This window comes from Mercenaria mercenaria, chromosome 9, assembly GCF_021730395.1.
Source record: "Mercenaria mercenaria strain notata chromosome 9, MADL_Memer_1, whole genome shotgun sequence".
Taxonomy (NCBI): Eukaryota; Metazoa; Mollusca; class Bivalvia; order Venerida; family Veneridae; genus Mercenaria; species Mercenaria mercenaria.
Window position 1 is genome coordinate 30428545 of NC_069369.1, and position 14030 is coordinate 30442574.

The 14030-nt window shown below is 36.9% G+C and overlaps 1 protein-coding gene across 1 annotated transcript in view; it reads left to right on the forward strand.

Annotated features, from left to right (window-relative positions):
* Positions 1 to 4782: 4782 nt before the first annotated feature.
* Positions 4783 to 14030, forward strand: part of LOC123546830 (vacuolar protein sorting-associated protein 51 homolog) — a 35891-nt gene continuing 26643 nt past the window's right edge. The window contains exons 1-9 of the mRNA XM_045333420.2: positions 4783 to 4821; positions 7042 to 7325; positions 7901 to 8056; positions 8740 to 8813; positions 9287 to 9419; positions 10357 to 10445; positions 11470 to 11590; positions 11810 to 11913; positions 13406 to 13505. Coding sequence (XP_045189355.2) covers positions 4794 to 4821; positions 7042 to 7325; positions 7901 to 8056; positions 8740 to 8813; positions 9287 to 9419; positions 10357 to 10445; positions 11470 to 11590; positions 11810 to 11913; positions 13406 to 13505 — 1089 coding nt within the window. The 5' untranslated portion in view covers positions 4783 to 4793. The remainder of the gene's footprint in view (positions 4822 to 7041; positions 7326 to 7900; positions 8057 to 8739; positions 8814 to 9286; positions 9420 to 10356; positions 10446 to 11469; positions 11591 to 11809; positions 11914 to 13405; positions 13506 to 14030) is intronic.

Consider the following 14030-nt stretch of genomic DNA (forward strand, 5'->3'; position numbering starts at 1 on the left):
ACATATATCTGGAGTTCATATATTGATTTGAGACAATCATATCACAACAAAGATGAGGTGTTCCTCTTCTGTTATCCCGTCCAACCCCCGACCAAAACACTAACTGGCAGCCGGCGACACGTGCATGTACAACCCAATGGTCGTCCTCTAGATAAGGATATACGTGAAGGTATAACTATGACATATAACTTGTACCTTTCCGTGTACAGAGTTCTGCTTGGAGTATTAATTGTCTTTTTTCATTGTGTCTATTAATCGACCACTAATTGACATACTTAATATGGAATCGATCCTACCGATTTTCGTCGCGAATCGGAATCGATCCCTCTACGATAACATGCGATATACCGAATGAGATATATACTATAGAAATAAAATATGTGTCCTTCCGGCGCGTGTACAGAGTGTCTGACTTCGGATTTTTTGGAAGAATACGCTTTATTCTTGTGTCTAATAACCGACCACATAACTTGTCCAAAAACCGCAACGTCTTGCACATCAGTACAAATATGCGCAGTGTTGTTCTTATTCCAAAATCTGCTTTTAAAATGATACGGAATCGATCCCTCTACGGTAACATGCGATATACCGAATGAGATATTTACTATCGAATTAAAAAATACGTGTCCTTCCGTGTTGTCATGAGACAGTTATTTTCAAATCTTATGGGATGAGTTGAAGTCGGATCGATTCCCGATTGAGGCAGTGCCTTATTTCATATTACAGGTATCTAAATGAAATGTGGACGTAACTGCGGGGCTTCTTTGTTGGAAGATTGATTACAGAGCAAATGCTGCTGTTGAATCGCGCTTCTTTGGTTTGTTGTACTGATTTGTGCTCCAAATGTACTCATTTATGTTTCCAACCAATGTCTCACCGGAGGTGGTTTATGGTTTGCACCCCCACCCTCCTCCATCAATCCCACCACAATCCCTGGTTTGTCTGAATATCAATCACACACCGGAGGTGGTTTATGGTTTGCACCCCCACCCTCCTCCATCAATCCCACCACAATCCCTGGGTTGTCTGAATATCAATCACACACCGGAGGTGGTTTATGGTTTGCACCCCACCCTCCTCCATCAATCCCACCACAATCCCTGGGTTGTCTGAATATCAATCACACACCGGAGGTGGTTTATAGTTTGCACCCCCACCCTCCTCCATCAATCTCACCACAATCCCTGGTTTGTCTGAATATCAATCACACACCGGAGGTGGTTTATGGTTTGCACCCCACCCTCCTCCATCAATCCCACCACAATCCCTGGGTTGTCTGAATATCAATCACACACCGGAGGTGGTTTATGGTTTGCACCCCACCCTCCTCCATCAATCCCACCACAATCCCTGGTTTGTCTGAATATCAATCACACACCGGAGGTGGTTTATGGTTTGCACCCCCACCCTCCTCCATCAATCCCACCACAATCCCTGGTTTGTCTGAATATCAATCACACACCGGAGGTGGTTTATGGTTTACACCCCACCCTCCTCCATCAATCCCACCACAATCCCTGGGTTGTCTGAATATCAATCACACACCGGAGGTGGTTTATGGTTTGCACCCCACCCTCCTCCATCAATCCCACCACAATCCCTGGGTTGTCTGAATATCAATCGCACAAAGCGGCATCCTACAATAACTTATTAAGTACAAGATATTTGTTTCTTGAAACTAAGAGCATGGATGTGGAGAATATTCACATTCCTCTATTTTGTTTCTATGACAGAATGTGGTTGTTTTTGCAACAGAAAAGTGACAGAGTAGGAACCTGCAATTCTAAATTTAAAAAAAAAATCAATATCACGTGGACATTCGGACTGACATTTGTTCAAATCAAGAAGGCTGTTTCGACTACAGCTGTCAAACTTCACTGAGGTTACGGCCACATCTTTTATGACACCATCACTGGTTTTTTTTTGTTTTTTTTTCCAGGAAGCAGACTCGATTGTGGGTAAAAAAAGTCTTGAACCTTTCATCACCATGGAACTAAAGTAAATTAGTATCAACTAAACTAAACACCATAGGAAGAGAAACAACGGTCAGAAGTTGTCATCTATTGCTTTTGGCTGTCAGTAAGTTAAGGTTAAGGTCACGATGACCTTAAGTCTTAAAACGGTTTCCTATATCAATCATGCTTGGGTTTACCGCCGCTAATCTTCATACCATGATTGCTAGCTTTTGCGATCAGATCCCCTTCTTGTTTTGGAAGTCAATGGTAAGTCAAGGGTCAGGTTGACTTTGACGTTTACCAATCAATAACTGCAAGCAGTTGGGTATAATAATATTTTTCTATGAAACTTCATAGGATGATTGCATTGGTTTGAATATTACCCCCAACGTGTTTTGGACGAGAAGATCAAAGGTCAAGTTCATTATACCCAGTCTTGGCTGAAATCGATTTAACTGGAGCCTGCTTAGACGTACAGCTGTCAAACTTCATACCCCGACTGTTTTGGGTCAGTAGGTGAAGGTCAGTATTACAATGACCTTGAAACATAAATATACACTATTTCGAAGTTAAAACACTATACGGTATCAGGCATAAATTACCTATGAAAGGAACTTAATGCGAATATTTTCAGGAGTCATATTGTACTGTTCCCATATTGTGATTATATTGTGTATATGTTCTGTTGTGAAATAAAAATGTTCAAGCAGGATTATAAATAGATATGCATATTATTCCTTGTTCAATAAAGGGACCTGGTCGAAACAAAACGTATTTTACTTTAAGAATTATGTCCGAACGTCTCATCTTAATGTTCAAGAATTTGACTCAAACTTAAAAAATATCACTATGAAATTGATCATGTGCATTTTATCAGGACATAAATACTTATAGTCTACGTCAAGTCATGGCCCTTTGAACATGTATGTTTATTGTACTTTGAGAACAAATCCACACATCCAGTGTTCAAAGGATACAGTTCTCTAAATGCATTGTTGTGAAATGAGCCACAGAGACGTGGGGTCATGACCCCACGACGTCATCTGTCCCTGTCAGCAGACCCATCTGTAAACGTGTATCAGCAAATTGCTGGGTGTAAGGTATAATTGGTTTTACCTGTTCTTAAAATGGGGTCACTCTTAGTTATATTCATAGCTCCAAAAAGAAGAAAATAACCGTGAGACAACGGCAGATGCGTGCACAGCTCAATTTAATCCAAATTTCATACTCACTGAAAACATACTAATGATAACTAATTATAGTGGTTTTTTTCATTCTCTTGAGTTTAAAGGTCGATTTGCATTTTCTCTCTCTCCAGCTTAGATTTTGACCCCATTTACATGAAATACAGGAAAAACTGTCAGTAACAGTCAGAGAGAGAGTTATAAATAGCATGCTTCTGGGGACCTGGGGACCCTGATTTGCAAGGTATACAGAAAATTTGTTCTAGAAGTATTTGTAATGGTACCTAATATATCAAAAAGTAAATTATATACTAACTATACTAAATAAATAGAAATTAAAAGTGAACTTAGATGATCAGATCTGGGGACCTGGGGACATGGGGACCCTATATTGCAAGGTATATAGAAATACTCCATAAGTGGATCTATTTATAACAGTGATTATTACATACTCGTTTCTTGCATACCAGACGGGGATTTCCGGTATTTTTACCGGTGCTGGAAAAATCCATCTTACACCCCGGGGTGTAAGATGACTCTCGTGCTGTAAATGACGTATTACGAACTGCATGTATGTAGAAGATTTATGTAGTAATTTACATTTTATTTAAAAAACGGAATAAAAATTCAATACCTTGACAGTTCCTCTTTGTTCCTGATAGTATATTTCTCAATTCAAAACACGTTATTTTATCATAAATTCATAACGTTACGCTGCAACTGATAAAACAAAACCGGAACTAAACATTGTTATTTGTTTTGAAACGTCAAGACGTCTTTCCTGTTTACGGACGTTGGTTTCCCGCGCTTTGTTTAAATACACTGCCATAAGATATAGTTCTAAAAAGAAAGCCGTTCGATTGATTTTATTTTTATTATCATTTCTTGAAATCGGTATGCAAGAAAAAGATTCTGTCACTGGTTATAGGTGCAGATGGAAATATCCGGCTCTCGGGTAACTGTTTAGGCGGTAACTCGGTAGGAACCTCGTTACCGCCTAAACAGTTACCCTCGAGGCCAGATATTACCATCTGCACCTATTACCAGTGAAAGAATCTTATATTCTATTACCCGTTAAGTTACACTGGTACTGGAAACGTCAATATTTTTCCATACACTGACGCCTGAATTTCATATCGGGTGCGTGACGTAATTCAGTGTGTGTTGTAGCACTATTTTTTCTATTCAGTTCAGTATTGTCAATCCTATTCAGGCTATTAAACATATTTATGATATTTACATTATATTTATAAGTGTAGATGCGTATGTAATAAAAAGGTTATTATCTTTGCGCCGGGAAATATGCACTCGTTCTTCAGCGAAAGAATATTGCGCTCCTAAAGTCGCGCAATATTTTCGCTGAAGAACTCGTGCATATTTCCCGATACAACCCTTAATTAGTATATCTACTGTAAAATATCTCATATACTAACTATAGTTATTTACATACATTAAATATATGAACATCAAAACTAAGTTGGGGATGGGGATGAAACATATATAGGGTAAGCTTAAATTTGGTGTGGTCTTACACGAAGTTCTAGCCATAATCATTCTGTATTCGCTAAGACAGATCAGTGTAGTTAAGTAAACTTAGTTCGATTAAAATTTGCGGACTCTCACAACTGGTCAAAAAATTTAATTGCAATCAAGCATGGCTGACAATCCAGAAAAATTGGATGGTATATTTTTTAGTATTTCGAACATTCTATGTATTTTCCTGTAATGAATACAAATTAAAAACTATGGCATACAGTCTGTGACCATAATTAGATCTCGTTTGATACATAAAACTTTTCCTAGTAATAGTTTGAAGATCATGCTTAAGGAGTAGTAATCGGATAGGGTCATTTTAGACATGTTTAACACAGGCTTTTTTTCCTCATCATTTTGGGAATGCCACCAACACTGGTACAATTGTGAGAATACCTCTGTAATTTGTCTTAATTAGGAATAATGGAAACTTCACGAAATATACTTTATTTCTTTCTGAATAACATTTTAAAATGTGTGATGGCCATATGGGTAACTGTTTTTTAAATTTAATGAGTAACAGTTTACAAAATAGCAAAACTATTGTTGAAAAGCAAAACAAATCCTCTGCTTAGACATTACTGGTTCTACCCTCACAAGACAATGTCCGTATGTAACATCCTACTGCCATTACAGTGTTTAAACACAGTAAAAAAAAAATGAGTATGTTCAACAGCTACTGAGCAGTCCTAACTCCAAGAAGTTGTCAGATTGCACCATTTACTCTAGCTGTATGCAAATTTTTCTTTATGACTTACATCACAGTTTTAGGGAAAAAAGGTCATGCGAAACACAGCTAGTTGAAGACCTAATAAGAAACTTAATCCAAGGTCACCAAACAGACTTAGTACGGTTGGACTTCACAAAAGCTTTCGATAAGGTCAGCCACCTTTAGCTTTTTAAACTTCATCAACATGGCGTCCAGGGCAACACTTTGCAATGGTCAAATCCTTTCTGATAGGTCGGGGCCTGTCAGTCCTAGTTGATGGGGAAACATCTGATGAAGTCCCAGTAACATCCGAATTACCACCAGGTTCTGTTCTAGCCCCCTTCTCTTTCTACTACTAGTATACATAAATGACCTGCCTAAAAATATAGTTTCACAGGTCCTGTTATTTGCTGACGACACTGCTGTTTAAAACCGTCAAAAACTCTTCTCATGAAAGTATTTTTCAAAAGACCTTGACAGGTTACAGGTGTTGGAGAGCAAATGGGACATGGAGTTTAACTCCTCAAGATGTACAGTGAATAATATCACTAGGTAAAAAAAAAACCCATATAGGTCCAAATACTCACTCCATGGCCAAATCCTTTAAACAGTAAGTGGTGCAAAATATCTTTGAGTCAGTATCTCCTCAGACCTTAACTGGAACAAACAATTAACATGTTAATCAGGTCACCTCCAAATTAAGTCAAACTCTTTAACTTCCTGAAAAAGGACATCCCTACTAAAAACCCAGACGTTGCTTACAAAACTCTAGTTAGACCTCAGCTTGAATACTCCAGCTCTGTTTGGGGTCCATATACTAAACAAAACATCAATAAAATTGAAATGGTTTAGCGCAGGGCTGTGCAATGGGTTTTCAATGATTACTCCACATACAGCAGTGTCTCCCAAATGGTAAACAAACTGGGGTGGCGTTCGCTTGAAGACAGAAGATCTGATGCCAGGCTGCTTATGTTTTATAAAATTGTAAATGGACTGGTTGCAGTGCCAATGCCCCATTACGTTATACCCCCTGCCCGCTTCACTAGACACATGCACCCCATGTCTTACAAGTAGATTCTTATACCCTGTAATTATTACAAGTTCTCTTTTTTCCCAGCTGCTATTATAGTTCTATGGAACTCTCTTCCAACTGAGGTTTTGCAGGTCCCTACCCTGGAACAATTCAGATAGGGAGTGACCAAATGTTCTCATACTCATATATGAAAAAAAGCTGTTTTTAATCTCTTTTAACTGTATACTCTTCTTTTTAACATCATTATCATCTATGATTTTCAACACTTCATGAATACATTAGTTTTTCTTTTACCCTCCTGTACATTTCTTCTTTTAAATCTCTCGCATCACACGCGCACCTGCACATAATACTTGAAAAGAGCACATGGCAGTATAGATAGATAGGTAGGGTAGGGTAGGGTAGGGTAGGGTAGGGTAGGGTAGGTTAGGTAGGTAGGTAGGTATGAAAAGTTTGATACTGTTTTGGCTTGGTACCCCATATTACCCAGTATTACCTGGAATTTCCCAGTATTTCTTGTTATCCAGGAAAATACTTGTATTTCCTGCTTTAATGCCAACCCTTTTATAGATCTTTTATTTCAGCATCAAATGATAGATTTATTTTCAATACATTTGTATTTCTAAGCTGATGAGGCTGAGAGGCGAAAGCGACATGGGATGTTAAAAATGTATTACGGCCTTGATGAGGATAAAGCTGGTGGGGCTTCCCTAGACCCATGTGACATAGATGGTGCTCACTTCAAACCCGACATGTACCTGGGTAAACTGATCAGGGAGAAGTCTCTCACAGAACTGATGGACAAAGAGTCAGAAATGCTACGTCAGATTCGGTCCCTGGACAGTGACATGCAGACTCTGGTTTATGAAAACTACAACAAATTTATTAGTGCTACAGATACTATCAGAAAGGTAAGTAATTCAAAATAAAAACAAGATGTTCATATTCTGTTACCAGTAGCATTGGCTATGTAATATTTTAAAAATGTTTATTCTTATTCATAATTTAAGAGAGTTTGATTTTGATGTTGTGAACCTGCCCACTTGCAGCAGTTGGGAGTGTCCAGAGTTCTGGATCATAGGGTTGTACATTTGTAAGTTCAATTCCTTGGCAAGGTGTATATTCTCATTGATGATTGTCTGAAATCATTCGTCCTTCATCGCCGATTCATGTAAGGAAGTCTGCAGTTATCTTCAAAAGAGAGGTTATTGCTAGTACAGAATCAAGGAAAACTGGTTAGGTTAATTAACTGCCCATCAAAATATTGTTGAAATTGGAGCTTAACTGAAAACTTAAAAAATTGATTATGATAACTGATGTTGTGTACGATTTAGAATATACAAGAATTTTGAACATTGTATGGACGTTACAAATGTAGGGTATAACTGTTACATGCTTTGAAGGTGTAAAAATTCCTAAATGTTATCTTTAAGTACTACTTCAGCACTATACAATAAATAGTAACTTCTCAGTGTATGGTTTTCAGATGAAGAATGATTTCCGTAAGATGGAAGACGAGATGGATCATTTGGCGACAAACATGTCACGCATCACTGAATTTAGCGGGAATATTTCTCATACACTGCAGGACCGTAGACAGCATATTACAAAACTATCAGGCGTTCACTCATTGCTGAAGAAGGTAAAGTTGTTGATTTGAAAAGCTATTCTTTGTAAAAGGTTTTCATTTCAACCAGAAGATTTACTGTTTTAGAAGATATTTGCAGTTTTTGTAAGTTCAAGGAAAGACAATTATGGAAGCTGTGTTCATGAAAAAGACTTTTTATCATAACATTGTTAAGTATCCAGTGGCTGTGCCTTCATGGCCAAGTGAAGGTTTCGGCTTTGCATTTCGTTTTTGAAACAAATGTTAATATAAGGCTAAGCAGAATCTAACAAGGTTATCTTGCGGTTTATTAACCGTTACCCTGCTTAATTCCTAAAATGGACTGGTCTATCATTCAATTTGGGCAGTACCATTTATTAATCACTTGTCGACAGCAGGCTAGAGGTTAAAGGATAGTTGCTCTAGATAGCCTGTAATTTTACTATCGGGAGCACCTGCTGTCTACAGTCTGTTTACATGGGAAGATGCATAATGACTTATCAAGTTTTAATAGACAAAAGCAAATGTGATGTGTAGAAGAAATGAAAACTGGAATAGCCTGCCTCCAGTATAGTCAGTATTAAAGGATTAATTTTAATCAAGTTGATAGTCAATCAGAATGTCTTTGTGCATGCTTTTAGTTTCTCTTTTGTTAATTATTGTCCTTTCAAATAATAACATGTACCTTTTGATTTACCCTGCTCTATATTTTTTTACAGCTGCAGTTTCTGTTTGAGCTTCCAGCACGCCTTAAGAAATGTATTGAAATGAAGGCATACAGTCAGGCTGTTAGGTAATTTAAGGATTTTATTTATTATATTTGATTGTTTACATCGAAGTTGATAAATTATGAAGAAGTAAGTTAAAATCATTCTTGAGTCAGCTTCCTTGAACATGAACATAAAGCAGGTCACCTCCAGATAAAATATGGATGTTTTAAAACTGAAAGCAGTGTGCAACATTTATATATATATAACAAAACCACCTTCGTACTTATGTAGTCTGTAAGATATGTTGAAAAGCACTTTACCCCCCCCCTTGGTCTTAGGGTCTCCATGGCCAAGCGTTTATGAACACTGACTTTGGATCACTTACCTCTGCATGGTTCAAATCTTGCTCAGGGTGTTGAACTCTGTCAGATGTTGAAGGTATCAAGTTTATTTGTAGAAGGTCTTTGGTTCTTACCCAGATTCTATTTTAAGCAGGTTTTAGTGCTTGGGTCCAGAGTATTACACCTTGAAAGAGTAACATTTGCTTTTCTTTTAGGTACTACACCAAGGCCCAAAGAGTGTTACATCAGTACCAACATATGCCAAGTTTTCAAGGAATCAACTCTGACTGTAGTCAGATTATCAGAGAACTAAGGGACCATCTCAAACAACAGTTTAGAGACAAAGAGGTAGATTTACACTGCTTTTTGATGCTCTTGATTTTATAATTTTCATTGGCTGCTGGTTTTTATGGATTTCCTTGTGGTATCAATACATGAAAATAAAATCAAACAAAGAACATTCTCAAAACAGTGCATATTTTATACACCTAACTTGAAAGGCCCATTTAAATCAGATTTGGTGATCAGTGGTTCAAGCCATCTGCTGTTTGTTGGTTTTCATTTGATAATTTGGACAGATTTACCAGAGCTTTTTAAAGTACACAAATATCATGCCTTAGGCTAAAAAAAAAAATATGTGTGGTTCAGGTAACATTGGTAAAAAAAATAGGGTAGGTAGGTAGGCTTTTTTTTTTTTTTTTTTTTTTTTTTTTTTTTTTTTTTTTTTTTCCCTTCGACGCCAGTTGGTACAGACATAGTTGGTCACAATTCTGTGAGATATGCACATGGAAAGCATCTCAACAATTTATGCAATTCTAAGTGGCATTCTGTTATAAATAGGCTACTACATGGCCAGTTTTCGAGTTGTCTGATTGATTATGAATTTCCATAAATACATCTCCGAAGAGGGACGAGTGAAGCATTACCTTCATAATGCGTTTCTGGTCACCGTGAATACATTTTTCCACTGTCACGGCGAGAACACTAGCCGCTGCCATGTTGAAATCGTAACCGATAAGACGCTTGCATTGATTCGTATATTTTCGTACTCAATATTTTTCGTACCAGGTTAAAAACCACAAAAAACTATAAAAAAAAGTGTTAGGGTCGGCGATGAAAAAATAGGGTCGGTCGGGTTACCTGAACCACACATATTTTTTTTTTTAGCCTTATTTAAACGTGGCTATAATGGTTTAGTAGACGGACCAAAGTTTGATCCATTTCTATGAGAAATTTTATAAAACACACATGTATGTAAATAACCATTTTGTTACATTATTCACAGTCAACTCCGAAGCAGCTTGCAGAGTGTGTAGATCTGTTGTTACAGTTAGACGAACCAGCAGAGAAGTTGTGTGAGGAATTTCTGGCCCAGTAAGTTTCTTTAAGTAATCATATTTTGTAAGTGTGACATGTCTGTGGAGTTTCAAGTAAACTTTCAGAGATTTGCAGGATTTGGTAATTTAGAGGTTAAAATTTTAATATTTGTAAGTGTACATTATTATGTGTATACTTAATCCCTTAACATGGAATTGAATATCTGCTACAACCTTACTGCATTACGTCAGTGCCAAATCAGATGGCACTATTATTAAAAAAATGGCAGTAACTTTCTAAATTTGGGGCTTTATGCGTTATGTTTGTTATTCTGCAGGCTTTACACAAATGCATAAAACTAGAAAAAAAAGTTGGTCCTGTTAAGTTCTGAATTTTGATAACACATGCTGTTGTTGTAATGTGTGATGAAACCCTATGAATAAACAAATCTGCATAAGTATTAAATCTCAACCGTTCTGTTATTAGAATTTCACCCTGTAAAGTTCTCAGTACCTGAAATTGTGATTGTGGTGTACAAGTCCCTGGGTTATACACCTTGTGCTTAAAATTAGATATAGAAGTTGTATTATTGTAGTGAGAATGATATGTTGAGGTCATCTTTTCAATAAATTGCAATACTAAAGACAAGGGAACTTCCATTAAATCACTGAAAAGACAGAGATGCAAAGGTTGTCAAATAAGTACTGTCAAACTTTGTTTGCTCAAACTTGACGGGACCTGCAAATTTTGTTTGAGTTGTAACAGAGATTTGACCTGATGATGATTTTGGGCGAATGATGCTTGTTGTGTTGTGTTCATTTTCAGCATGCTGTTATGATGTTAGAAGCTATGACGTTTTACTTGTTACGTACAAACAGTGATATCTCTGCATAATAATTGCACAGTTTCAATCTCCTTTGTTTAGTGGGAAAACAAAATTGGTCATGTTAGAATGAACAGTATTTCAAGTGAAAATAAATATTTGCTACTCGAGTTGATTTACAAAAAAAATTGTACATTTAAGCTATCTACCCTGTCACTTATTGAGATATTAACAAGTCACAAGTTTTCTAAATTACAGTGCACGGCGGAAGTTAGACAGTGATCTGGAAGAACTAAAGTACCAGATCAGTCTGCAGAAAGGGGAGGCAGCACGTAAAGATACAGAGAAACAATCACAATCTTTCCTAGATACTTCTATGGTAAAAAACTATTCCTATGTTTTCGTAAGATTTACTAGATTCCTTCATAGCATGTAGACATATGTTCATTAGGGAGTAGGTTTTCTATGGTGCATAGTAGTATGTTGAAATGACATCAGTATTGCTGTGTATTATTGAAAATAAGATTTTTCATATAAGAATTAGAAGTAGTAAGCAACTTGTAAAAGTATTAATTGTCATTTATTTTTTTTTCATCAGGATGTGTTAGAGTTTGTAGACTGTGGATGTAATGGCTTCCTTAGCAACATGTGCTTGGTGATAGCTTCATATAATGACATGTTCCTCAATAGACAACAGGATAGGTAAGTCCTATAGCCTTAGTTACCTATGCCTTGAAACAGCTTCATATAAGCAATGTTCCTCAATAGACAACAAGATAAAGTGTTATTTCTAGAGCTGAAAAAGGGCAGGCTGCTATCTAATTCTAAAAGTGGCAGGATGCTGTTTTAAACGGGCAAGGTACGATAGCAGTGGTTTCACCTTTTTTTCTTTCAGTAAACAACAAGATTGGTAAGTCCTATAAACATGTGCCTGTACAGACAGCTTCGTATTATGATCTATTTCTCAGTAGACAACAAGATAGGTAAGTCCTGCAGCCTTAGCAGCATGTGCATGGCAACAGCTTTGTATAAGGATATGTTCCTCAATGGAAAGCAAGATGGGTAAGTCCTCTAGCCTTAGCTACTTTTGCCTGATGACAGCTTCATGTAAGGATGTGCTCATCAATAGGCAAGGAGATAGGTAAGTGTAGTAGCCTCAGCTACGTGTGCATCGAGATAACTTCATATAATGAAATGTTTCTCAATAGACAACAAGATTGATAAGTCCTATAGACTGGATGTATTGGTTTCCACAGTAACTTGTGTTTGTTGATAGCTTCATATAATGATATGTTCCTTAATCTGATTAAAATCATCTCCAATTAATGCTACGCACCTTGGATCTGAGGACAGGCTATTGAGACACTCCTTCACCAATCAGAGCCTTGCTTTCAACATTTTGAAAGTGAAAGTAGAAGTTTAGAAAAATCTATATTTAACCTGGGATTCCAGTTTTCGATATGTGATTATCATGTACGGGTTTATAATTGTAATAAGTAAGCTTATATAAACGCACGAGAATTAGTTTTTTTCCAATTTTTCCATTCATAATTGAAAAGCGTTTGTAAGGGACACAGGAAGTAAACTGCTTTAATTATAAAGCTTTATTTCAACCATCGATAATTACGTGTTCTTCTGTGGTGTATTGGTCAAGTACGCAGGAAAAAATTTATTGCCGCAGCGGCCCGGGTTCTATTCCTGACTCGGGTGTGATTTTCTCTTGATTTCACTTTTAAAAGATAATTTTAGAAACAAAATGTCATGTTCTTATGTTCATAATATGACAAAACTTTTATTCTAAAGAAAAATTATTTAAGCCAAAAATCTGAGTCCAGTCCCTTTTAGCCAAACGCTAGTTGAAACAAGTCGTCTGATTGGTTCCAATAAAAATAGATTGGTGGAAATAAAAATAGCGATATTGGAAATCCGATTATACAGAAGATGAATTTGAATAGGCTGTCTTCAGATCTAACTTTTAGGAAGATCTAGAACTTTAGTCAGATTGATATGTTTCTCTGACAGTGGACTTTTGTGTATATTGATTTTTATGAAAACAGACAGCAAAACTTTTCCAAATTAAAAAGTGTCATCTGCCTTTTTGTTTTTGCATAATTAGGAACAAGTTCTAAGAAAAAATGCTGTCAGTGATTTCCTAGAACAAAGTTTAACAATAATTTGATTGATTTCCTTACAGTGAAGAGTTAGATGCAATAGCGTCAAAGAAGCTGGTCACGTTTGTGCACACCCTGATGGAGATTTATTTTAATTGTGTGCAAGAGAGGGTACAATTAGAGGTAACAGAAAGATGTTGTTTGTTATTAATATATGGGCTAAGTGTTAGTTACAGGGTGACCACATATTATGTTTTCTGAAATCATTTTTGTCAAGCCCGCTTGCAGATGCGAAGACATAATTATCCAAATGGCTGTTCGGTGTATGTGCGTCCGTGTGTGGGTCCGTCCATCTGGATTTATTTGTCCAGACCATAACTTTGACATGCATGGAGCAATCTTGTTTATTTTTGGCATGAATGTTAACCTCAGTGAGACGGACTGTCATACACAAACCTTAGTTTCCTATCTTAAAGGTCAAGGTCACAGTTGGAGGTCAAAGGTCATGTCAGATCTTGTCCGGCCCATAACTTTCACATGCATTGAGGAATCTTGATTATATTTGGCATAAATGTTAGCCTCAATGAGATGGAGTGTCATGTGCAAACCCCAGGTTCCTATCTCAAAGGTCAAGGTCACAGTTGAAGGTCAAAGGTCTAGATTTGTTGTTCCGACCATAACTTTTACATGCATGGAGCAATCTTGTTT